Genomic DNA, 27,574 nt, shown 5'->3' on the forward strand with positions numbered 1-27,574 from the left:
TTCCTATCTTTGTATTATTTCCTTAGGATAAACTCCTAGATTCCTATCTTTGTACTATTTCCTTAGAATAAATTCCCCTCAAGTTGAATATTACTTTTGGTTTTTAAATATTAGAAATAGCATAACAGTGAACATCCTTATCTTTGTATTATTTCCTTAGGATAAATCCCTAGATATGGAATTCCAAATCATAAGGTGTACGATAATCAATTTCAAATCTTTCGGTACATACGCCATGTTTTTCTCTAGACAGTTCACACCATTCTGTATTCCCTTAAGTAATACAGTGATTCACAGGTTTCCCTGTATCTTCACCAATGCTAAGTATTAAGAAGCTCTGGGTGTCAACCTAAATTCTCTAATTTATTACCTGTGAACTGGGACAAGTCACTAAACCTCTCCCTGCCAATTTCTCTTGGCCATCAATGGAGATAACATCACCCATATCAGATATTATCTTAACACTCAAGTCCAATTAACATACATAAAGCATTTTGGAAATGGTAAATAAAGTCCTTCCCAAATGCTGGTTGTTTTGAAAAGTTTTTATCCTCTGTTCCGATCTTAGAAATTTTTTTTTAAACACTCATAGACTTCTCCCAAAGGATTTATTCATACTTCTATTCAGATATTATTAGATATTTCTACCTGGAAACAATTTCTTTCTGGAAATTCATCACATCCCATGTCAGCATCACATTCCCTATCCTTCCTCCAACCAGATCGCCAAACAAGGTAGTTTCTTTTCTTAAATATTCTTATTCCTTCAAAGTTACCACTATCATGCCAATTCTCAAGGTAAAAACTCCAGATTTTTTTAGGCCCAAATGATGACCAATTGCCATTAGTCTTCCTTCCGACATCCTATATCCACCCCTTTGTTGCCTTACTAGCCTAGCACAGTGCTTAAAATAGGAAATTATCGAATATTTCTGGTGCAAATGTATGTGTCTGACTTTCCTGCTCAAATGGGGATGGCTCCCCAGTTACCTGCAAGAAAAAGCCCCAAACCTCCCAAACACAGTCCTTCATACCTGAGACCATGCTATTCCTTTGCTCAGAGACTTTGGGATTTAATATTCCCCCTCCCTTGTTCAGCCTTTCTCTCCTTGCTCAAAGTCCAAGCTTAGGCTGATGCTAATTAGCACTGCTAAAAGGAGAGAGCTTTAAAACTTTTCTTGCAAAGATGACAAATACATGATCCTACTTCTTTTACTTGTAAACTTCTTTTATAATCCACACTTTTTTTTTACACTAATAAACAGACATAAATGGTCTTAAAAATCAGCTATTAATGGACACGGATGGGTGAATCTCAAGCCTGGAGATACTAAATAAACCCTCATTTCAGGAGAAAAATGCTAGCACAGGGCCTGCCATCCTGCATAAAAGGGTTTAGTTGCCTCAGGCAAAACAGTGATCAAGAAAATGTCTGTAATCTACAATTTCTATGTTCCAACTGATATTTAACTCAATTGATTTCTGTTTCTAGATATATTTTAATATTAAAAACCAAAAAGTATCTACATATCCAAGAAGGCATTCTGTTCCACTCAAAAAGGATGCATGATATATTCAACATGGCATTAACATTTATTCCAAAATAATCAGTATTCTCTACGATTTTAACCAAAAAAGGCGTGGGGGAGTTGCAGGAAGACAAACATTCATGAGATTCTCTCATTTAATCCCAGTGCCAACATTACACAAAACAGAAATAGTCACAATGGAAATGTACGTGTTTTGATATTAGTTAACTGATATTAACAGCAATCGAAAATTTCAAAAAGTAGACCCCATAAAATATATTCCAGGCCTAATGTAAATCTTCTTGTAAGAGCCCAAATGTTTGTATTCTCTGGAGGCTACGTTACCCATTTATTTTCACCTCACGTCACCGGAATTTGTTGGTTCCATCTCTATGGCAACCATTCAGAAGGGTGATAATGTGAAGTCTACCCAAGCTCATGTGCACAGCCCTCCCTATCAGGGCTGGCAAGGGCCAGTATCACCCTCTGTTTCAGATCAGCTTTCGGAGAATGCAAAGGATCAATACTTAAAATGCACCCCAAAACCAGAACTGAAAAGCAAAGAACAACACTGTCTCCCTCTCAAAACTCTGGCGGATCCTAAAGTAAATGAACATATCCACTCACAGCCAGGAAGCAATATGGTGAATATTCTGTGCGGCCACCAAGAGCGAAGACAGCTGGCCAGTATTCAGACGGCTGGAATGCTGCAGCCCGTTCATGTACTTAGGAGGCTTGTTTTGTAAGAAGGAGGAGACAGGCCATTTGCTTTTGAAATCAAACTTGGAGTTTACCATCCAAACTTTTACCAATACCCCAGGGGGAAAGAAGCCCTCAGCAATACAAATACCTTCACACGCGTTCACACATACACAAACACACACACACACACAAAGCAGAAAAACTACTTCTTTGACAGTTCATTCCTGTTCTCCTATTAATAAAGAAATGGAGCATATTGAAACCAAAAGCAATGCAGGAGTGATTAGGCCAACAGATCTGGCGTCTATAATGATGGGACATGAATCACTGCATCTAGGACAAACACCCTCACCAACCAGGCCTACCTTTGCACTTATGCAAAAGCAGACAAAAGATACAAAGGCGCTGCGCTTCCCACCCAGTCTAACCTATGCCCTGAGCTACACACATGCCTTGGTCCTCAGACCTACAGGTCTGGGCTTTAGGCACCAGATGAAGGCCCGCTGTGCCGACGGCCCAACACATATTCACTCACAGACTCAAACACACAGAAACCGCTATATTTGTTTGAGTGTAAGTTCAAACAGAGTGTAAGTTCACATATGGTAAGCAGTCAAAACAGTACCTCTATTCCTAGGACTAAGAACACTTTGTGCAAAGTTTAAAATTACGTAGGCTATCAGGTTTACTCTCTAAAATGTCAAAATTGTCAAAGTTTGTAATCTTAGATGGGGCTGCATATTTCTCTGTTTGTGTGTGTGTGTGTGTGTGTGTGTGTGTGTGTGTTTTAGAGATGACTACATGTTTTAAAGGGAGAATGAGGGAGTGGGGAGGGGAATGATCAGGGACTCGGTAGAGTCTGGGAAATGAAAATTTACAAAAACAGGAAGGGGGTCATCCACATGAAACCCATCTGGGTTTGCTAACTGGTGCTCATAGAAGTTAGGCTCCTACCCAACCACAGAAGCTGGGAGACACGTACCCCATCTTCAGGAGTTGACTAGAATAAACAGTAAATTTGGGGGGTAGGTTTGAGTCTTCTCAGGCAGGCACTTACTTCTGTTTTTGAGGAAAAAAATGGACTAACAGATGTCTCAATAGTCTGCCATAGGATGGCAGGTGGACAGCTTCTTATATGAGGCGATTATACTGAAATGAGAACTTTGGTCACTTGATTCAAGTTAACTCTGACAGAATTTTATTAAATAAAACCTATTTTTAAAACAGATGTGAAGTGTTCAGCAAATGTTTAAGATATAGTGCTGTGGAGCATGTACTTAGTATTTCAAAGGAGGCAATTCCGTGCTTTCTCATGGGGGGCTCCACATTCCCTTTACTAAAGTTGATTATTTTTCTATATGCTAACCTAAAAGATAGTCTCTGCATCTTGCTATAAATACCTTTGAATTGCAGAGGCAATCACTTACTCTGTCCTTGCATAATAATGGTCCTACTAAAAATTAAATTTACCTCGTACACCAACCAACTTAAAAAAAAAAAAAAAAAATCACCCAGGAAGTATCAAAGCCTTCCCAGGCTTGGTTTGTTTCTATGCTAGAGATGGTAAGTGCACACATTCCTCTGGAGATAAGGTTATCAGCTGAAATAAAGTTTCAATTCAAAGATGCTGATGTATACAATGGCACTGATCCAAAAACAAGAGAAAGAAAGGCCCAGGGGTCCCCATCTTTCCTCCTCCATAGTCAGACAATAATTCCCAGTGGGCAGAAGAAGCAGATGCTCTGATCTGCTCTCAGGCACCTTTGAAGCCATGGTCTTTGCCCGTTAAGAAGTACCCAAGGTGTTTTCTTGTTTAGTGTATACTAGGACATGAACCTCTGTTTCCTTCTTTCTATCATACAGCAAACAGGAATGGAAAAGCAAGATAGCATAGAAGTTTTCCTCAAGTGCAGGAGAAACATTTTCATTTTGTGCAAACTGTGGCAACCAGAGTGGGCAGGGACAAGAACACCCCCTACCACACCCCCTAGAGGACTAGGAATGAGTTACCTGATAGGTGAGGTGGAGGCAGAACAAGTAACAGCATTAACAGCTCAGCTTTGTCTTTGATTGTTTCTAGAAGAGCCTGTTCACAGAATACACATGTTCTCTTTCTCTACAAAGTGCTAAGTAATAAAGCTAACATCTTCATCTCCATCTACCTGATACAATGTCTTCTTTTTTCAGTTGGTCATAAACCTAGAATATTGGTTTGGGGCAGGGGGCAGAGGAGGGGGGTATAATTAACTGTAGCTCCTAAAATCCTGAGAGAAGACAATGGACCAAGATTTTGACTCACTGAGTAATCTCAGACAGCCTAAAATCCTAGTGTCTCCAAAGAATAAAGCCCTGAATCTGCCCACCTGCAGGTTTGATATCTTGCTCAAAAACGCTCACTGAGAACAAACACGGAGTCACCAAGAGGAAGAGATGCCCAGCACCCACAATTTTGAGCTCTAGATTATTTTATGGGAATAAAAGTGGAAAGAAGCTTCTAAGTCCTCTACATTTGAGTAAGGAAATCTCCCACGCCAGAGAAAGCCAGGTAGGTTCCTGCAGGTTAGGGATAGCACTAGAGTATGGGTGTCAGTGGGCAAGTTCTGAGGCTTTGGGGGGTGGGGACACAGAAAGAGTCATGCAAATCAAATCACAGCACTCCCGTTTTTCATCAAGAAATACATTACCATCCTGAGTTCTCCAGTAAGTTCCGCAAAATTGTCTGTGGCACTGAGCAGTTATAATAGCCCATGCCAATATATGATCTCCAAATCTGGTTCTTGCTGGAAATGGCATGCAGAGTTGCAAGGATTTCATTTTCACCTGATTGTGGGAAAGAGAGAAATGTTACAGAGAGAAAATGTCTCAAAAGAGAACTCTAGCTATAGTTTAAAGCCCTAGCTTTGTTTGAATATTGACATGAGGAAAACAGCTATATGGAAAATATAAGAATTATCCTCTTGGGGCTTCCCTGGTGGCACAGTGGTTAAGAATCCACCTGCCAATGCAGGGGACACGGATTCGAGCCCTGGTCCGGGAAGATCCCACATGCCACGGAGCAACTAAGCCCGTGTGCCACAACTACTGAGCCTGCACTCTAGAGCTCGTGAGCCACAACTACTGAAGCCTGTGTGCCACAGCTACTGAAGCCCGCACGCCTAGAGCCCGTGCTCCGCAACAAGAGAAGCCACCGCAATGAGAAGCCCGCGCACCGCAACAAAGAGTAGCCCCCGCTTGCCACAACTAGAGAAAGCCCGTGTGCAGCAACGAAGACCCAATGCAGCCAAAAATAAAATAAATTAAAAAAAAAAAAAAAAGAATTATCCTCTCAGCAACACTAAGTACTAGATGCAGGAACCTGAAAAATCCCCAAACAACACTCAGTTACTCCTCAAGGTTGGTTCCTCATGATTTTTTTGGCTCTTCTTTTTTTGGCTTTGTCAGAATTTCCCAGTTTTGACACCTGCCTCATTCCAGTTTTCTTCTGTTCCCTTCACATGTTTTATTTACACCAAATAAAAATTCTGCTCAGCCAAAAATAAAATAAATTAAAAAAAAAAAAAAAAGAATTATCCTCTCAGCAACACTAAGTACTAGATGCAGGAACCTGAAAAATCCCCAAACAACACTCAGTTACTCCTCAAGGTTGGTTCCTCATGATTTTTTTGGCTCTTCTTTTTTTGGCTTTGTCAGAATTTCCCAGTTTTGACACCTGGGACACCTTCACATGTTTTATTTACACCAAATAAAAATTCTGCTCCTGGTAAAATATTTTTCCTTTTATTCATTTTTTGGGGGGGGGTTAATTTATTTTATTTATTTTTGGCCGCGTTGGGTCTTTGTTGCTGCACCTGGGCTTCCTCTAGTTGCAGCGAGTGGGGGCTTCTCTTTGTTGTAGCACGCGGGCTTCTCACTGCGGTGGCTTCTCCTGTTGCGGAGCATGGGCTCTAGTCGCGCGGGCTTCAGTAGTTGTGGCTCGTGGGCTCTTGAGCGCAGGCTCAGTAGTTGTGGTGCACGGGCTTAGTTGCTCCGCAGCATGTGGGATCTTCCTGGACCAGGGCTTGAACCCGTGTCCCCTGCATTGGCAGGCGGATTCTTATCCACTGTGCCACCAGGGAAGCCCTGTTTTCCCTTTTAAATTGCCTTATACCAATAGTTGGTATGTCTTAAATAACACATGACCTACATTTTTCTCTAAAATTGCCGTGCTAATTCTGACACTTTTTCCTGTGTGTCACTGAAAGGGCTACTTATAAAAGGCCCTTCACCCAACCAAGAAAATATCAGTTATAATAAAAGACCCACATGCAGGGTTTTTTAAAATATTTATTTATTTTCCTTATTTTTCCCCCTTTGGTTTTTTTTTTTTTTTTTTTTTTTTGGCTGCATCAGGGTATCAGGGTCTTAGTTGCAGCACATGAGATTTTTGTTGAGGCATGAGGCATGCGGGATCTTTCGTTACAGTGCACAGGCTCTTTGTTGTGGCGCATGTGCTTTTCCCTAGTTGTGGCACTCAGGCTTCTCTCTAGTTGTTGCGTGCGGGTTTTCTCTTCCTTAGTTGTGGTGTGCGTGCTCCAGGGCGCGTGGGCTCTGTTGTTTTCGGCACACGGGCTCTCTCATTGAGGCGCGTGAGCTCAATAGTTGTGGTGCCCGGGCTTAGCTGCCCTGTGGGATGTGGGATCTTAGTTCCCTGACCAGGGGTCGAACCTGCGTCCCCTGCACTGGAAGGCGGATTCTTCACCACTGGACCACCAGGAAAGTCTTAACCAGCATTTTCATTAGGGAACGAGGTAATTAAGGAGGAATTATAAAAGTCCTCGGATGCAGATGAGACCCTATTTTGGGTCATGCGTGTAATAACAGCATCTGACATTTTGAGCACTTACTCTTTGCCAGGAATCGTACCAAATGCTTTCCACATCGCTTTGGAAACTAAGGCTTGAAGAGAACCACTCACCTAAGGCTACACGGTTTTAAATTAGCTACCCAGCCTAACTCCAGCTTCCACACTTTCCTGAATGGGCCAGATTTCGACCTGCTACATGTATAGCACTTATACTGAAAGATACTTTCTAGATACAAATGACCTTACCTGGTTCTTTCTCTGCCCCTCTGCATATAGTTAGATCATGCTACTAAAATTTAACTGAGATTTAACTACTTAGGCAAATGTCTGCCCCCTTTAAGATCTTACAGACTCAGGGACTTCCCTGGTGGTCCAGTGGTAAAGAATCCACCTTCCAATGCAGGGGATGCAGGTTCAATTCCTGGTTGGGGGACTAAGATCCCACACGCCACGGGGCAAGTAAGCCTGCGTGCCACAACTACTGAGGCTGCGCGCCTCAACTAGAGCCTGCGAGCCACAAACTACAGAGCCCACGTGCTCTGGACCCTGTGCACCACAACTACAGAGCCCGTGCACCACAACTAGAGACAGAAAACCCGCATGCAACAACTAGAGAGAAGCTCGCATACCACAATAAAAGATCCCACATGCCTCAACAAAGACCTAACATAGCCAAAAAAAAAAAAAAAAAAATTAGGGACTCAGCCACTAAATCTTGGAATTGATTGATTTTATTGTTACAAATCTAGGTACAGCAATCTCTAAAATGGCAAACTGGCTAGGAAGATGCTTCATGATGTTTTAATTCTACTGAACTCTGTGACTGTTATTCTCATTAATCCTTCTTTATCTTCATTGAAAACACTGTCACCTTCCATCCTACCCTCCCACCCCACTTCCTTTCACAGTAAATAAATTCACAAGAGATGTGTCATTTTGCCAGACTAGGCTAACAAAAGAGAGGAGTAAGTATCAGTTTACAAGTATCGGTTTCATGACTAAATACAACCCTACTGCCTTATGATGGACAATCTTGCCTTCTTCCACGGAAGATTTAGGAACTATAGCTGAAAGTACAATAAAACAATATCTGAGGAGATATGCAAGTACAACATCCTTAGGAACAATCATGCAAGAAATCCAATCACTTCCCAAAGTCTTCTTAGGGCAGAGTGATTAAGAAGCCCAGTAGGAGGGGAAATTAGCAGTGCCTGGCCCGCACCCAATTCAGCAAGGCCAGCTTCAATTAAGATCCTGTGCAAGAGAGACAGGTCCCTGTTCCATATTATTCCATGAAGACAAAAGGTCCAGCTCTCAAATGAGAACAGTCTTTGAAGGACTTTGTCAAATTAAGAGTTTAACCTTTGAGAGTCATAGAGTATTGAGTAATATGATTTTTTTTCTATATTACAGAAAGATAATTCTATTGGTAGTGTGGATAGGTCAGAGAGGAGACTCTGCAAACAGGGGGATACGGTAAGAGGCCAGCACAATAGTCCAGAAGGGAGATGGTCCAGGAAGTGTTATGGGTTAAAGGGTTAAACTGTATCCTCTAAAGAGATACGTTGAAGTCCTAACCCCAGGTACCTAAACTAGTACATAAAACATCAGTGGCCGCTATGAGAGATGTTGATATTTATCTGGAGACCCTGAACTTTCAACTAGAATGGTGGAGGAACCTGATTCTTCCTTTTGCAAGAAAACCCATTCTCTCATACCTCCCAGCAGGGCTGAGGATGTTAGTGCAAGTTCGTGTGCCCAGTGAAAGAGCTTCAGTTAGAGCCCAGTTCCTTTCTCATCCATTCTGCAGCCTATCCTGTCCATATGCCTTCACCACTGCAGACTAGCCAGGAACCCACTGCCACATCCCACATCAGTTCAGGGTGTCCATATATCAATACATATCATCATCCCTCATAGTTGCCAACATCCTACACACTTGGATAAAACACTTGAAAGAATTTAAAGGCCAATTAGCATAAAAGAAGAGCAAAAAAATTAATTATAGTTAAGACTCAGAAGCATAAAAAAGTTCAAACTTGAGACACACAAGTTTTTAATCCTGTAACAGAGGAGACTTCCCTGGTGGTGCAGTGGTTAAGACTCCATGCTCCCAATGCAGGGGGCCGGGGTTCGATCCCTGATCAGGGAACTAGATCCCACATGCATGCCACAACTAAGAGTCCACATGCCACATATAAGGAGCCTGCCTGCTACAACCAAGACCCGGTGCAACCAAATAATCCTATAACAGATATACTCTAGTCCCTATGGGACCAATTTTTCCAAGCACCTGTGGGCTCTGCCCCTACCCAGAGAGAGCTAATACAAATACAGCAGGCCCTCCAGGACCCACAGCTTCCAAATTTGTGGGTTTCAACCAAGAATCAAAAATATTCAGAAATGTAAAGCAATTATACTCCAATAAAGATGTTTAAAATATATATATATATATATATATATTCAGAAAAAAAATTTTCAGAAAGTTGCAAAAAGCAAAACTTGAATTTGCCAGTGTTGGCAACTATTTACATATCATTTACATAGTATTTACAACTATTTACATAGAATTTACCTTGTATTAAAACTTTACATAGCATTTACATTGTACTAGGTATTATAAGTAATCTAGGGATGATTTAAAGTATATGGGGAGGTTATGTACAGGTTATATGCAAATGCTGCACCATTTTATATAAGGGACTTGAGCATCCAAGGATTTTGGTATGGTGGAGGGTGGGGGTAAGGGGGCACCTGAAGCCAATTCCTCCTGGATACTGAGGGACAATTGTATTCCCTGATTGGCCCTCAACATAGCCTGGTCTTCACAACCAATTTTACATTCTATTGGGAACAAAGTGAGTTAATAGAATGAGTAGTCCTCTGTACACCAAGCTAATGGACACTCATGAGCCATCAAGAGTAGGGTAGGTACTTGGTCATGCTTCTGAAAGGTATAATGGTCTGAGAAACCTTTACCATTCACTCATCCATTGCTCATCATGACAACCTAGAAGTCAAGACAGTCTGTGACTTGAACAGAGAGTTAAACTGCTTCTTACTGTGATAAAATCAAGACCTCACCTAGAGATTATCATACTAAGTGAAGTCAGAAAGAGAAAGACAAATACCACATGATATCAGTTATAGGTGGAATCTAAAAAATGATACAAATGAACTTATTTACAGAACAGAAATAGACTCACAGACACAGAAAATAAACTTATAGTTACCAAAAGGGAAAGGGGAAGGGGGGATAAATCGGGAATTTGGGATTAACAGATACACACTACTATATATAAAATAGATAAACAACAAGGACCTACTACATAGCACAAGGAACTATATTCAGTGTCTTCTAATAACCTATAATGGAAAAGAATTCAGTTATATGTATATAACTGAATCACTTTACACCTGATGCATTGTAAATCAACTATATGTCAATAAAAATAAATAAATTTAAAAAAAAATCTAGACCTCAGGCTTTACCAGTCACATTTAATAAAAAACACTAAAAAAAAAAAAAAAAAAAAAACACTCCCCAAAAACACAACTTAGTGAGTGTCTGGATTATTTCTAATGTTTGTTCACTGGTCACCATTTCTCATACCTACTAATGAAATCTGACTTTGGTCCAATCAGCAGAAGAGCCAACCTAGTACATTTAGGATCCCAGAGTTTGAGTTACTATGTTAAATAATACCAAGATCCAATGGACATGGAGAAAAGGGGAGAAGAGGGAAAAGTCCACAATCAGAGGTCTACCGCTGAACCTCTCTGAAATGGAACATAGCAGAAGCAGTCTCTAAGAGCAAGTTTGGGGGCATGATTGGTCTAAATAAAAGCCCAAACCCTAACCATGCAATATCCACCACTGTACTTCACAATAGATTTAGATTCCTTTCTCCTTTGGAAAAGAATGCCTTTCTAGAGAAATAGTGTGGGATCCTTAAGTCCAAAGTGGCAGTCTTTTCCACCTACGTAGTAAGAGAAGCATTTTAAAAAGGCAATTGTGTCATCCAAACCCTGGGCAGCACAGCCCCAGGAAAGCTGTGTGAACAAAGAGGAGAGAGGAAAATGATCAGCTTCCCCCCAGAGTGAGCCCCACAGCAGTGCACATTCCTCACTCTTGTCCTTCCAACTCGACAAAAACAGCTTCCTCCTGTTAACAGGCCCAATTCCAGTAACTATCTTCCTGAATATGAAGGACAATGAAACAAACCAGGGAGGAAATGAGACAGAATGAGAAAGGGAATGTCCATTAAAAAACACTTGGAAGGGGCTTCCACAAGGTCCTACTGTATAGCACAGGGAACTATATTCAATATCCTGTAAGAAACCATAATGGAAAAGAATATTCCCTGGTGGCGCAGTGGTTGCGCGTCCGCCTGCCGATGCAGGGGAACCGGGTTCGCGCCCCGGTCTGGGAGGATCCCGCGTGCCGCGGAGCGGCTGGGCCCGTGGGCCGTGGCCGCTGGGCCTGCGCGTCCGGGGCCTGTGCTCCGCAACGGGAGAGGCCGCGGCAGGGAGAGGCCCGCATACCACAAAAAAAAAAAAAAAAAGGAAACTTCTAGTGTTGGAGGGTCTCCTGAAGAGGCAGGGGGTGGAAAAAACACTTGGATGGATAAACAACAAGGTCCTACTGTATAGCACAGGGAACTATATTCAATATCCTGTAAGAAACCATAATGGAAAAGAATATAAAAAACTATATCTATATATATAGACAGATACACACATATATAAAATATGAAAAACTATATATATATATCTGAATCACTTTGCTGTAAACCAGAAACTAACACAACATTGCAAATCAACTATACTTCAATAAAAAAAATAAATAAAAACAAAACACTTGGAGACAAACTGTCATTCTCCAGACGTCTGCCTACAGCCTCAAAGAGCAGCCAGACCTTGCATTACTGTGCCCTCCCAGCCATGAAAGTCCTCAATCCTTTAGCGATCTAAGCAGTTAAGTTCTTTTCTTGTGGAATAAATACCTGCTTCTGACCTTGTTTTTCCCTCTACCTCAGCACGTTGCATAACGCCCTGGTCCTAATGTACCAAGAACAGAGTTCAGTGACCTGGGCACCATTCCCTAAGAAACTACAGGTGGGTCTCCCAATGTTCCTGCTCCTCAGAATTCAGAATGAATGCTTCCTCCTTACATAATTCCATATAAGAGCCATTCCAATAGTAACTCCCTTGTCACTTGCACCTAAAACATCAAGGAGAATTTTGTGCCAACCACTTCTCCAAATACACTTTCTGGTAGGAATAAGCTGATTTAGCTGTTAAATTTCCAGGCCTAGGTTTTAATTTCCCATACATGTGAACTTGGACAAGAACTAGGAGAATGTCATTAGAATAAACAGGCAGGCTATATGGGTCAAGATACCTGTTACACGCCCCCCCCCACACACACACACACTCACACACACACACACACTGTTCCCCACCCTTAACCCATTCCCAAACACACAACACAATTTTTTTTGCCACAAGTATATGGAAAAATGTATCCATGCTTTGCTTTTGCTTTTCTGACAATCTAAAAATATTAAGCCTAAGTTTCCACAGAGTGTAAATTATTCTACCATTTATATTAAAAAATAAATATATATGGATGTGTTGTATATTAACAGAATATCTCTGGGATGATTCTTAAGAAACTGATAAGTGAGAAGGGGTCTTGCTTACCCTGTATATCTTTTCATGCTTTTGAATTTTGGATAATATGCCTGTGTTATTTATTCAAAAAATTTAAATTGAGTTAAAATGTTACACCCAGAACAAAATCCTGCTTGTGAAATACATGGGTGCGGACATCTGCTGTCCCCACAGTGGCAGGTTGTCCACAGAGCATTTTCCAGGCAGCCCAGCAACACCCAGCATGGAGCAGCCACTCAATCAGCAACAGAGCCTCCCTCCCACTCCCTGCCCTTCATGTGCTTTGCAAGATTCTCAGAAAAGGACTCCAAGGAAATCATCAGGACTGAAAACCAACAAACTCGTATTTGAATTTCCCAGAAAGGGCTTTTTCTGCCAGAGGCTGAAGGGAAGAGCTGGGGCTAGAATGTGAGACTGCTTTAGCATTTTTCTTGCCAAAGCTGCTCAGGAACCATGGGGTGGGGTCCGGGGTCTCAAGATAAACCATGGATGATAGCATATATCAGGATTTTCTGATTTCCTGAGTGGAAGTCAGAATTTGCCTACAAACTCCATCCTAATGTGTAGCCTTTTTCTAACTTCGCCTAATCATTTGCAGCACCTCTCTCCCTCCCCCATAAATAACTGGGCTTAAGCATGGCTTAACCCCACTTACCCAGCCCATTAAACCCTACTCCCTCTTATTTGTCAAGTTTCTTTCCCTAGCAAAAGAGGGTTTCATAACCACAGTCTGCTGAATTATAGAATTTGTTCAGTCCAGGAAGGCAAACCAATCTATAAGCTCATTAATGCAGAATAATGACAGGAAAACTCTTTGAATTGAAAACCCTTCAAGACTGGCAGAGGGGCGCCCATCCCATGCGTCAGGATGTGGTCCGGGCAGCACCACACAGGCCTGACCTGGGGCTCTGGCCCCCAACCCTAATCCTGCCAGGCTCTTTCCCATCTTCTTGCTCAGCCAATTAATACCCCAGCTCACCCAGCCCCTCATGAGTCTTGGGAATTAGAACTCCCGGCCAGGCACCTCCAGCCGAGAGGGGCCAAGGCATGTCCAATCCGTGTTTCTGATGGCTCCGTGGTCCCTTGGATCCACAGGAGTGAGCAGTCCCTAGAGCTCTGCCTGCTCACCCAAGAGATATACAGGTTCAAGATCTTTACAGCAGCTGTAGGAAAACCAGAACAGCATCCCATGGTGGGGTAGTGGGGACATGTCTGTTATTTACTTCTGGGACTGGGGTCACACTACTTTCTGTGGGAGACCTCCTCAACTGCCCCTTTTCATTCCATCTATAAACATTTACAAAAGAAGTGTACAGAGAAACATTACAATTCATAATATTTACCTGGAACACCAGTTGACCTACGTCAGCAGGCCAAATGGTCAATTTGAAATGAGAATCAGAGTGGAAGTCCTGGAGTGTTTGTTTTTCCTCTTTGCTGCCCTGTGAGTAGCTTGTCATGGCCAGCAGAGCAAGAACAAGAAGGGACAAATATGTATCGAGTCCAACTCAAACAATTTAACATGTTTGCAGGAAAGAGAGAATTTTTATAGATCAAAGGAATACAGGCATATGGAGAAATTTGTAATCCAGCCCAGAATCTCACCAACTAAATTATAATCTCTTTGTGGACAGGGGCATAGTGGTTGCTAGGCACATACTAGGTGCTCAGAAAATACAAATTCACCTAAACTCCCACATATAGTTAGCTCAATATTCACAATAACTCACCTATCACAGAATCCACAATGACAAATCAATGTGCAAACTGTTCTCACATCCCTAAAGGCATGAGCTTCAGAGAAACATTTCTAAAAGGGAAACTTGCAGCTATTAAGCAAGTTCTGTGAAATAATACAGTGCCTACAATAATTTCATATTTTCCAAAATTTTGTTTCCTTATTGTTTTAGCAGTTAGTACACTGGATGATATGGACATTGAGAATCCTTACTAAAATTCCCAGTTTGCATTTTTATTAAAATACTTCAGGTTTAACAAGTAAAACAAACCTGAGCAGTCAAAACGAGATCAAAGTTCTTCACACATCATATAACAGAGATTTCTAAAAGCAAAGCACAGTGCCATTTGGTGGGGTGAAAAGAGGACATAAGGAATAGAAGCCAGAACACTCACCCTCCTGCAAGCAGCGCACAACCTCGTTGTGGGCCACCCCCCTTCAGGCTCCCAAGCTGACTCATAGGTTTAGCAGGTCAGGCCCCCCACTCCTATTCCCATAAGGTGCTCACTGAGCTCCCATCCCAATGTGGACGGATGGGACTGCCTCACCTGTCTCCCACCCCAGCCAGCCTGTGTGGACCTTGAAGTCCTTGGCCACTTGACTTTACCAATCCTCAAACTAAGCTAAACTCAGGCACCCCATTTCTCTGTTCCTGCTCCCAGGACACTAAATGATGCTGGGTGAGGGGTCCTAGCAAACCTTACAGATTCAAGCCATTAAATCTCAGCAGGTCTTCCATGCAGGGTGATCTAGGCCCCTCACTACCCAGATGATCACTTTCTCACTTTTCTAATGCTCAGTCTCACCCTTCCTGCCTCTCACTTAGATCGTCAGACAGGCAGCCCCTAAACTCCTCCCACCTCGGAGTGTCCTTATGTCATCATGTGGACTTTCTTCTCTCTTATGCCTAAGAAAGGTCCAGAATATGACACTGAAGTCCACAAACCCCTGACTTAAAATGTATCCTCTGGCCTCTTGGATTACTTCATCTCAGGCTGCTCTGCCTGTGTCCTTTTCCATGCTCTATTTCCCAATATCCTGGTTTCCACTTTCTTCCCAATACTCCATCCATAGGAAATCTCACTCATTCTCATTAATTCATTCAGAAGACTCACTAAATCTGCAACTCCATTTCTAATCTCTGTCTTGAGCTCTAGACTCGTTATTTCCAACTACTGATTCAGCTTTTTCAAATGCATGTTCCTGAGTACCTCAAATTCAGTTCTGCTCAAACAACACCCATGATCTCGTCTTCCTCTAGGACCGTCCTCTTCACCCTGTTTGCTCTCTGTTAATGACATCTCCATCACCCCAAGACACTCAGCCTAGAAACTGACTGACAGTCCTACCTGCTGCCCCTCTGGACTGACCACCATGTTTGTACCAAACCCATACTTCCCACAGGCTGCTCCCAGGCAATTGCTGATACTAAGCCCAGCCCGAGAACTAATGCAGACCCATTCCTGTAAGATGTGGGACTCCTCTGATGGGTGACTTTGGTTCAAGGACTCTGCTCAGTCTGACCAAAACTTTTTAGATCTGTGCTGCAGTCTATGATTCTTCTTACCCAATTCTTCCATCCTTCTCCCCATCCACCAGGGTCAGACCTGCATCACAGTCTAAAGGTTCCCCTGCCTTCTCCTGCTCCCACTCTTACATATCTAATATCATCTTGGTGACTGCTTCCTGGTAGACACATTTAAAATCTCACCTCTAAAATCTCCAACAGGGCTTCCCTGGTGGCACAGTGGTTAAGAATCCGCCTGCGAATGCAGGGGACATGGGTTCGAGCCCTGGTCCAGGAAGATCCCACATGCTGCGGAGCGGCTGGGCCCGTGAGCCATGGCCACTAAGCCTGTGCGTCTGGAGCCTGTGCTCCGCAACGGGAGAGGCCACAACAGTGAGAGGCCCGCGTACCACAAATATAAATAAATAAATAAATAAATAAATAAATAAAATCTCCAACAATCTCCCAGCTTGCCTCCTTGCCTCTATCTCAGAGGCACTCTGCAAAACACAGTTTGAATATGTCACTTCCCTCTGTAATAACTGTTAATGTCTCCCCATTATGTAGAGGAAAACAAATCCTTTATCATGGATTTGGGCCCTCCATACCTTGCTTTCCATACCTCTCTGCAGCTCAATATTCTACACACATTGTCTACTCACCATCCTCAAATAACCATGTTAGGTTATTTGAGGCATGTCCACACTTCCAAGCTTCTGTTCATGCCATAACCTCAGCTAAACCATTCATCCTATTTGCAGACCTAAGGAGCTATTCAGTATCTATCTCCCTATCAGTTTTAACCTACAGTCAGGGACCATATCTTTATCATTTTTACTTCCTGATTCTTGCACCCTCAGTGCCTAAAGCAGTATTGTATTTTCCATTGAAGTCTCTCAAGGAATTAAAGTAGATGGAGGAGGCTGTAGACACAGATTTGGTGATAGTAGCTTATATCCCAATGGTGACACAGAGGAGTAGGTTGGGGCATTTAGTGTATGGGCAAATGGCCCTATGTACCTCAACAGTCCTCAAGAGTAATACCATATTTAAAGCACAGTATATTTTATTTTGATAGCAATGAGTACTTTTAAAAGTTAGATAAAATTCATTATAATTTATGAGAGCAAGTATATGCTAATTTAGATGAATGTGGTAGTTTTTTAAATATCTATGCAGAAGATTTTTAGGGCAGTGGAAACACCGTGTGTGCTATTATAATGGTGGATACATGTCATTATTCACTTGTTCAAACCCACAGAATGTACAACACCAAGAGTGAACGTTAATGTAAACTACAGACTCTGGGTGATAATGATGTGTCAACGTAGGTTCATCAGTGGTAAGAAATGTACCCCCCTAGTGGGGGATGTTGATAATGAGGGAGGCTGTGCATATGTGGAGGCAAGGGGTATAGGGGAATTCTCTGTACTTTCTGCTCAATGTTGCTGTGAACCTAAAACTGCTCTAAAACGGAACGTCTATTAAAAAAAATTGTGTGCAATCTTGTTTACACTCCTCCCTTCAAAAGGTGTAAACTAATTCCCCTTCCCTTGAATTTGGGCCAGTCTTATTGACTCACTCTTATGAACAGCATATGATATAAATGATACTACAGAACTTCCAAGACTAGGTCATAAAAAGAATAGTTTCTGCCTGGCTTTCCTTCTCTCCTGAATTACTGGCTCTGCAGGAATCTAGCTGCCATGTTGTGAGGACACTCAAGCAGTCTGTGGACAGACCCATGAGAGGAGGCACCGGGGCTTCCCACTAACAGCCAGCACCAACTTGCCAGCCATGTTTATGAGCCACCTTGGAAGTGGCTCCTCCAGCCCTGGCTGAGCGTCCACCAATGTGAGACCACAACCTCATGAGTGACTCAGCCAGAACCACCTAGCTTAGTTGCTCCTGGACTCTTGACCCACGGAAACGGTGAGGATAATAAATGTTCATTGTTGTTTTAAGCCACAGTTTTGTAGTAATTTCTAATAAAGCAAGAGATAACTAATACAGTAACTTTGCCCAAAAAGTGCCAATTTTTAAAAATATTGCTAAAGAATTCCATTTACATAAAATCTTTTTTGGTGCTGGATGAATTCCATGATCCTTTAACAAGATGAAGAGGAAAAAGTTGTTTTACATTTTAAGTTCTTTGTCTCAATCACATGACCTATTTTGGCCCCTCATCACCATATGTCAGCATGTTTGTATCCTTGCATGTCAAAAAATAAGCAAGTCCTGTGAAAGGATTTCAATCCAAAATGGAACCCAAGGGGAGTTCCCTGGTGGCCACTGCTGTGGCCCAGGTTTGATCCCTGGTCGGGGAACTCAGATCCCACAAGCCACGTGGCCCGTCCACAAAAAAAAAAAAAAAAAAAAAAAAGGAACAATTTGAGACAGCAGAAACATAAAAGTTGAAGGGGAAAAGGATGGGACTCATACAGCCAAATGAAGATAAGGTGCTATCAGCAGAAAAAGGACTATTAAAAAAAAGAAAAAAAAAAATGGAACCCAGGATATGAAATGGAGAATCTCACACATGCTTCCTCAGAGGAACGGAACTTAAGAACTGAGAGACTGATTTCCTGTAAACGCCTGATTTACAGAAGACAGACTTATCTCCAGACCAATGAACGTCCACCAAGAATCTCTCCATACTCAAGCCAATGAACTTACTGGCTGGGTTCTGGCTGGATGTCCCTCTCTTTGTGCTCCCTGCCCACAAACACAACCTGCCCCAGACCCTCAATAACTTGTTTGCAGCTTCTACAGCACATGTCTCCTAAATTGCAATTCCTCTGCTATTCCCAAATAAACTCAAATTTCTGGTAATTTGAGTTTGTTTCAGTTTACATCCTTATTTAGATTGATAGTTCAAAACATGTTAATGCTTAAAAATGATACTTTACAATGACTGAGATTTCTCGTTTGGTGTTCTAGTTTCAAAAGGAAGGGGAAAAAACTGATCACAATTTATTTTAGGATTCATCTCTTTTAAAATAAATATTTTCACCTCTCCACTTTTATCAGGATATACCACCACATATTTTTCTGAAATATCCCTGTAGTATAATAAGAAATATCTCTGGTCTTTGGTATTTCCTGAGTGACAGGAGTATCTTGTGTTATTCATACTCAAGTCCTTTTGAGCACACCTGAGTATCTGCTAATAAAGTGATTAGGGCGGGGTCCTTAAATAGCCTCAGGATGGGGCTGGTCAGCAAAAAGACCAAGTGATTAAAGGGCTGGAACTTTCAGGCCCACCAACTGACCTCTGGGAAAAGGAAGGGGGGAGGGGTTGCAGGATAAGCTCTATAAAAACAGCAGATTTGATGAGCTTCTGGGCTGGGTAATACATCCCTGTGCTGGGAAAGTGGTCCACCTCAGTTCCATGGGGACAAAAGCTCCTGTGCTTGGGACACTTCCAGACCCTACCCTAAGTACCTCTTCATTTGGGTGTTCACCTGTATCTCTTATAATATCCTTTATAATAAACTAGTAAATGTAAGGAAATGTTAGTGTTCTGTGAGCTGCTCTAGAAAATTAATTGAACCAGAGGAGGGGGTCCAATTTATAGCTTGTTGGTCAGAAGCCCAGGTGACAACCCTAACTTGTGATTGGCATCTGAAGTGGGGCCAGTTTTGTGAGATTTAATCTGTGAGGTCTGATGCTATATGCAGGTAGACAGTATCAGAAGTGAGTTAAATTGTAGGACAACCAGTTGGTGTCCCCTGAGAACTAAAAATTGCTCGGTGGTGTTGGAAAACACTCCAGTATCCCCCAAATCATTGACAGCATAATTATTCTATTAAGATTCCATCCAGGATGAGACTATAACAATACTCAAATAATTCCATAATTATGCTTCACACATTGCATTTTCCCATTTTTTTCTCAATGAAGGAGCTGCCTTTTTTAGTTTTTCCCTTCATATAATAACATATTTACACACAAAGAAAACATAGTCAATGTAAAGATTTTGTCTTTGTTTCTAACAGGAAAAGATATACTTCAACTTTTCACATTGTTTTCAGAAATCCCTGTTTTTCTATCCAATTTCACATCATTTCTGTACAGTCACAGCATTTTATTCATATTTCTTATGACATTTTGGACACTTTAACTTTCTGAATCAATTTATGTTAAGATGTAAGCTCCTTGAGGATAGTGACTATGTTTTTTCATACATTTGTCCTCACAGTTCCTTGCCTATAGTAAATAGCCATAAACACTTACAATTTAGGCAATAGGTTGACTGTCCAAGGTATCAGTCAGATCAGCAGGGGTCTGCCTAACAAGAATTTATGACAAAAATATAAGGACAACAGACTGCTGTGAGAGTCTAAACATATAAATAAGGAATAGCCAGACCACAGAACTTTCACCCACAACCTGCAGCAACCTACTCAGGAAACCAACCCCCTTATCTACAATAAACCACCTCTGAACTCAGCCTGCTACAGATTAGACTTGCAGAAAGCCATCTTTTGCTATCTCCAGTGACAATGGAGGAAAATGAATGATAACTTCTATAACAATTGGCCCAAAAGGACCAGGACTTCATTAATAACTGACAGCTTCCCTACTCTTGGTCCTTGCTTCCAATTTAGGACCAATCAGACAAAGCCAAACAAGCACCCCTAACCAATCACATAGGAAGCCCTGCTTTAATTGGCCCACCTACAGCTTGCCCAGGCCAACAGGGCACACCTGAAGCCTTTCTTTTATTTCACTATGAGGTCTTCCCACTCCTCTGAAAAACAGAAGGCTGACTCCTAGAGCAAGTTCAGAATAAACAGCCTTTGCTTTTCTCATTTGGCTGGTCTTTATTTATTTCCACAGTTGTATAATGAAAATCCATTGGAATTATCCTAAAGATGAAATAATAATTCATATGTGCTGGGAACTGAAGGAGCTAGGAATGGCCAAAGGAGAGATTTGTCACAGACTGAAGAGTTTACAGGTTGCACCTCACAACAGAATTAATCCAGCTGAAAGATAACTGACGTCCACAGCCAGAGGAACAACTGCCCTGTAGGTGTCCTTGGAGTCAGTTCAGAAGAGTGCCCATGGACTTCCCTGGTGGCGCAGTGGTTAAGAATCTGCCTGCCAATGCAGGGGACACGGGTTCAATACCTGGTCTGGGAATATCCTATATGCTGCAGAGCAACTAACAGCATGTGCCACAACTACCGAGCCTGCACTCTAGAGCCCACAAGCCCCAACTACTGAGCCTGTGCACTGCAACTACTGAGCCCACACACCACAACTACTGAAGCCCATGAGCTCTAGGGCCCATGTGCCCCAACTACTGAGCCCGTGTGCTGCAACTGCTGAAGCCCACACGCCTAGAGCCCGTGCTCTTCAACAAGAGAACCACCGCAATGAGAAGCTCGTGCACCACAACAAAGAGCAGCCCCCGCTTGCCGCAACTAGAGAAAGCCCGCATGCAGCAACGAAGACCCAACGCAGTCCAAAAAAAAAAAAAAAAAAAAGGAAGAGTGCACAACCCCACCTGGGTGACAGAGTCACCACCTGCAGCTGCGTTACGCAACGCCTCCTCCCCCTGCTCATTGCCCTCCATTAACCATTGATTAAAATCACTCTAAACGATACCTCTTAGAACACTAAGTTCTCACAAGACCATCAAAAGTCTCATTCTGACAGCTCAGCCGCTCAGTTCTGGTTGAATAACTGGAACATTAAAGGGTTTAGTGTCTGCTCTCTCTTCCTAAGCATGCTCACAATAAGCAATGTGCAATTTTGTGTAAACTTTAAACCGTGCTTCTGTGAAGTTACAGGCTAGTTCAGTCTGGTTCACTTGAGATGGCTTCACTGAAAATACCATGCAGAGAGGCATATCATAGCCGAAAGTGATTGGCATGGTTCATAAAGTATTTAAATTTTGTATTAATAACAAAATAAATACATAGCTATTGTAGAAAATCTAGAAAAAGCAAAGGAATAAAAAGCAATCTAAAATCATCCATAATGGCACCATCCAGAGAAACAAACGTTCCCACTGACATACATCCTTCTAGTTTTTTTGTTCTTTGTGTATGTCAGTGAGGGATGGAGAATTCACTTGACTAGATGAATCTGATAGGGTTTTGAACTGAATATCTTTGCTTGTTTCTCTCAAGTATGGCTTACTGTGAAGCCAGCTAATGATCAAGGTATTCTTTCAAGGTACTTTCTGAAGTGTCCAAGGAGAGGGGGAGCATCCTGCAGAACAGCTGAACCGTCTGTACCTCCTGACTCTGTCAGGCCACTCTGTCCTGTACAAGCTGGTCCCTTTAGCTCCAGCAGTCTCCCCCAGCCTTGTCCAGCAGAGCATAACTACTCACCCTTTGATACCCAGCCTTAGTCCTGAACTTTTGTCATCCCTTCCCTTGCCCTAGCAGCGGGCCCGAGTGTTCTCACACCTCTGCTCTCAGCCTGCCGCTGCATTTCCACTCGGGCAGTTGGCAAATGGCAGAGTGATTCCAGTGTGATTGGCCTTGTGCATACCCGTAAACTGGTTGCTTTTCAAGAGTCAGGACAGGAGTTTTCTACTTTATACACCCACCCCCTTGCAGAGGACACAACGAAGACAATGTAGACTGATGGCTGGAGTGTGAACAGCAGCTGGTCTGTGTGGGATGAATTCTGCCTTCACCGCTTACCAGTGGTGACCTTGGGCAGGATTCTTACCCTCTGTATGCCATGGTTTCTTCATCTTTAAAACAGAGTTGTTAATGGCAGTTACCCCTCTGGGTTGTAATAAGGATTAAATTAATACATGAAACACACTTTAAAAAGTGCCCAGTACATGGTAAGCACTACATAAAGGTTTGAGATTATAAAGTTATGCATAAGAACTAACCCAAGTATCTCCATGCTGCTTACAGTTCTCACAATCTTCTTTTTACTCAGCAATGAGGGATTTAAGACTCATCTAACTAGCTCTTATTAGTTTTCTCTGTATGCAGTGAACAAATATTTAGTCTAGAATTCCTCTGACTACAGTAGAACACAGGCATTCAGCATTCACGTGAAACCAAGTTTGGATAATGCTGCTCCACTGTTAAATGAAAATGCTTCTGCTAGAGGTTACCTGCACCAATTTGCTCTCCACACGTGGAACACATTCATTACCCATGACATGTGCACACCTCAGAGTAAAACACTGATGCCTTCTGTGCCGCCCACCACCACCTCCCCCTCCCCCTCCCCATCCTCCCCATTTCTGCCCCCAGCTCACTTCCAAGTAGCAAGATTTGCTGGAGAGCCAGCCCACTTCAGGGCAAGGGGGGACTCCTGACTGTGCAATATTTTCTGAGTCACCTCAGACTAACCAGATGGAACCAGCAGCAAGTCTCATAGAAGCTGGGTTTAAAGCTTACACTTAAATTGCAAATTACTTATCAGAAGTCTGCTTCTAAAGAGAGGAGGAGAAATGGAATCCCCCAAGGTTCAAATTAGTCAGCTGGAAACAAGCACCTGCACTAAAAAAGGCTAGATGACTTTGACATGGTTCCTAGACACTAATGTTCTTCAGGAATATTTTATTTTAGAGTATACGGTAAAAGGGCTGACCTAACATGTCCTGACTTTGAAAGTCTCAGGAGGGCATTTACTTGTTCAAATATTCACCCATGGCTTGCTTCAAAAATATATAACTCTTCACTCTAAACATTCAATTAATCAGGATTCTGATTTCCTAAAGCTGAAATAGATAAGGCTTCCAGCTATCCCCAAGTCTCAATCAGTTCAATTGGACAAAAAGCACGTATTTTCTTCTATGAACAAGGTCCCTGCCGTCAGGGGAAATGGTTCAGATTTGAAACTAACAAAGGGAGCAGCCCTCAGCACACCCTGAGTTACAGCATCAGCCAGCTGGAGCTGGACCTGCTTCATACCTCAAGTTGTATACTTTAAAACAAAATAAAGCTTGCCTTCCACATATCCTTTCTGTCCTAAAACCTAAAACAAACCAATTGTCTTCTCTTCACTTGACTCCAGAAGTAAGAGATAGCATTTTTATGATTCAAAACCATGAGAATTCTTTTCTATTAAAAAAAAAAAAAAAAAAAAGCTCTTCAGCTCTGCCTATTTGCTTTAATTTTTTTGTGGATTCTTGCTCAGTCCATGGAAGTCAAATAATCTTCAGACCATTAAAAATATTTTAAATATAAAATAAAATTCTCTTTCTGTTTGAATTTTTTAAATAAATAAATAACATAAATTTAAAAAATAATAAAATTCTAAGAGAGTCTATGGGTAAACTAAGGTTTCTTAATCAAGCATGAATCTTATTTCTGTTTCTCTATAAAAATCACTCAGACTTTAAAAGTACTGCTGCCTTTCAGTAGGTATAAATAGTAAAATTTGGATGTCAGAGAGAACAATCTGAAACTACTGTGGTATAAAGAACCTTGGGGTAGGAGGCCAGATGTCTGGGTTTCCCATTTTTGTCACTTCCCTGTTTGCATGATTGTAAGCAATTCCTTTTCCCTTCTGAGTATCCTGATCTCAAGAGAAGTGATGACACCTCTCAAGCCAAAGGATGGGAGAACCATGGCCTGGGACAGGTGCCTGGAAAGTTGGGAGTCCTCTACACGCGTTTGTGCACTGCCTTCCCCTGGGAAGTTTGCTGTCTCCTCGCTGAGATAAAGAACTGAATTATTCCACCCTCTTCCGCCCCGTGCGGTACCCAACGCTGATTTATTTTCATAAACATTCTCCCTCCTGAGCAATCCTAACCCACAGCTGGACTTTCAAAGACCATAGAAGACAAACAGGCCAGAGCAAGCGGAGTCTCCCGGTCACTTACAGACTGGGTCATCCATTTTCAAGGGTCTTTTCAAGCGGATGCTGGCGGGGACGGTTTTCTCGATCAATTCATCAATGCTCTAAAATTAAAACGCAAGTCCGTGAACACTAAAGGCAGAGAAAATTGCTTCTCAGTTAAAAGTCACCTCTGTATTTTGCATCTACAAAGGCTTATGGGAAACTTCATTTAAATTGTCTAATTAGGGTTTCTTTTTAAAAAGAACAACTTTGAACAAACCAAAAATCACTGGAGAAAAAAAATAATGAGTCGGGGTAGTGATTCGGCCACTCCGGGTTGGATTTCAGTGGGCAACCGGAGATAATCGGATAAATCAGGAGGTCCTTCTCTTGCAAAGTGAGAGCTCATCTGCAGGGCGACTTAGGTTGAAAAATATACGGTTTTGAGGCGCGAAGAGCGGGTGGAGAAGAAAGTAACCTGGTGGGAGCAGGCTGGGGCACGCGGACCGAGCACGCGTGCTCGCTCCCACACCAGGGGCCCCGGGCCAGGGTGCGGGTCTCACGCGGAGCGAAGCAGAGCTCCTGGCTGGGGCCGGGAGGCCGTACGGGCAGAACCCGGGCGGCGCAGGGTGAGGCCTCTGAGGGCTGGGTTGGGGTCCTTACCGCCAGCGCCAGAGCCTGTAGCATCTCCCTCTGGTCTTTGTCCCCGGGGCCGATATGCCTCCTAGCAAAGTCGTCGTGTCTGGGCAGGAGGCGTTCGAGGAGGCGCGAGGCCCCAGCCCCGCCGCTATCCCCGCCGCCGCTACTGCTGTCACGGCCCCGCGGCGCCCAACGAGGCCCCGCGCCTCCAACCAGGCGGCGGCCGCCCCCGACTCCGCAACCCAGACGCAGCCCCCAGGCCCTGGCGCACGTCTGCATGGTGGTTGTCACCGTCCCCTGCCGGGCCGGCGAGGGTCAGCCGCGCTTTCGGCTCCTCTTCTGGTCGCGGTCCCCTGGGAGGCGGCTGCCCTCGGGGGACTGGAGCCCCTCCCCGCTGGATGACCGAAGGGACGGATGGATGGTCAGAGGCGATGAATGGGTGACGCGCTGAGCCCGGACACGCGCGCAAAGTTCTTACTCCACTCGAGGCACCTGCTTCGCACACTTTAAGCGTCGTTCTGGGGGTGGGCAGTGGTACGGCCAGGAAACGCTCGGCCAATGGGAGTGAACGGAAGGGCGGGGGCGGGGTAGACCCCGCCCCCCTTCCCTACCCCCTCCTCAGGCCGTCGGCCGACTTACTGCTGCTCCTCACCCGGAGCCTTCCATTCTCAATAACTCCTACTCCATCTCTGATTGACGCGGGGCGGGGGCGCTCCACGCGCTCGGTGCCAGAGGCCACAGGCGAAGTGCCTGGGGAATTCAGCTGAGATGGAACAGGATTCCAACAGAGAGGCCAGACTCAAAGAGTTGGTAAGTCTCCATTAATTTTAGGGAATCTTTCCTGCCATATCTCATGGAAACCAATATGCACAGATAAGAGTTCTTGTATAGTTAGTTGTAGGATCGTGAGTGAGTTACCCAACCTCTGAGCTTAGGTTTCCGCATCTCATAGAGCTGGATGGGATTTAAAAAGAGATTATGCTCTGAAAGCACTGCCATAACACTAGCCTTGAGCTCGCTCTCTCGCTCTCTATCTCTCTCGCTTTCTCTCTCTCTTTCCTCCTTCCCCCGCCCCACCCACACCGCACCCGCGGGTGTGTGGTATAAAAATGCAAAAGATACAAAGGTATACATTTTGCACTGTCATCTTACTTGGAAAATTATTTATACCTGGATATTTTTGAAATCTAATCTCTCTAGTTATCTCTTGAGATTTTTATCGAGAATGAACTTTCAAAATTCCCACTGTCATTCTAATATGAGGAAGAGAGAAGGACAGAAATCAGCAGAACATCAGGTGTACCAACACTAGGAAAAACAGAAGGTGTCCTGTTTCTCCTCCTCTAAGCTTCCTCCTTCAATCATCTTCTGCACACTCTGGGTTCTGTAGCTGACAGGCACAGAGACTAGGCAGAGAGGCAGGAAAGTATAAAATAAAAAGCAGTAGGCAAAATGTTTGTATGGCAGGCGGGGGTGAGTGGTGAGCTAGAAAGGCTGGGTGGAATGTCTCTGAACAGCTTTTCATCCATTTGGAATTGAAATTACAGCCTTCATAAAAGTTGGGAGATATCCTCAGTGCTAGAGGCCATGAGGGGAGGGGGAGAAATGTGCATTTATTCCCCATTCCTAACTATTCTTTTTCTGTGTATCACAGGAACTGGAAGCAAGAGAACTATAATTCCAAGATTGGCTCCAGAGTTCTGAATGTTATTAGTCTTCTGTCAACAAAATACTCTTGTGTGAGAACTGGAAAATGGAATAAAAGTGGAAACCATTTTCTTATTTCTCTGACAGCAGCAGACAGATGCATGGGTGGCCGCAGACATGACGCACTTCTTTACCAGCCATCCATGTTGGTACAGCAAGGCAGGTGTGTCCGTCAATGGAAATGTCCTGTGGTTTTCCAACCTAGGAGGCAGGAGGAATTTCTCTGTCCTGGACTAGAGCTTCAGTGGTTGACCTGAAGATGGTGGTATTTTATCTACCCTGTCTCTTGCTCTTCCAGTCCTTCCACTGGTTTTATATGCACCTATTCCTGGCACTTTAATCCAGTTATGCTTGAAATATTTGGAGTGTTTTGTTTGTTTTCCTAAATAAACCTTAACAAAGACTGTAACTGAGGCCAAAAGTAGCTTTAAGATAGTAATCTTAAAGCTTAAATGGATTAG

General features: G+C 43.1%; 1 protein-coding gene across 1 annotated transcript in view; it reads right to left on the bottom strand.

Moving 5' to 3' along the window:
• The window catches only part of GLDC (glycine decarboxylase), a 108,181-nt gene extending 82,328 nt beyond the window's left edge, over nt 1–25,853 (bottom strand). The window contains exons 1-3 of the mRNA XM_024126926.3: nt 25,431–25,853; nt 24,811–24,889; nt 4,916–5,051 (exon numbers count right to left, since the gene is read on the bottom strand). Of these exons, the coding sequence (XP_023982694.1) occupies nt 4,916–5,051; nt 24,811–24,889; nt 25,431–25,685 (470 nt within the window). The 5' untranslated portion in view covers nt 25,686–25,853. The remainder of the gene's footprint in view (nt 1–4,915; nt 5,052–24,810; nt 24,890–25,430) is intronic.
• Nucleotides 25,854–27,574: the final 1,721 nt, after the last annotated feature.

This window comes from Physeter macrocephalus, chromosome 9, assembly GCF_002837175.3.
Source record: "Physeter macrocephalus isolate SW-GA chromosome 9, ASM283717v5, whole genome shotgun sequence".
Lineage (NCBI taxonomy): Eukaryota > Metazoa > Chordata > Mammalia > Artiodactyla > Physeteridae > Physeter > Physeter macrocephalus.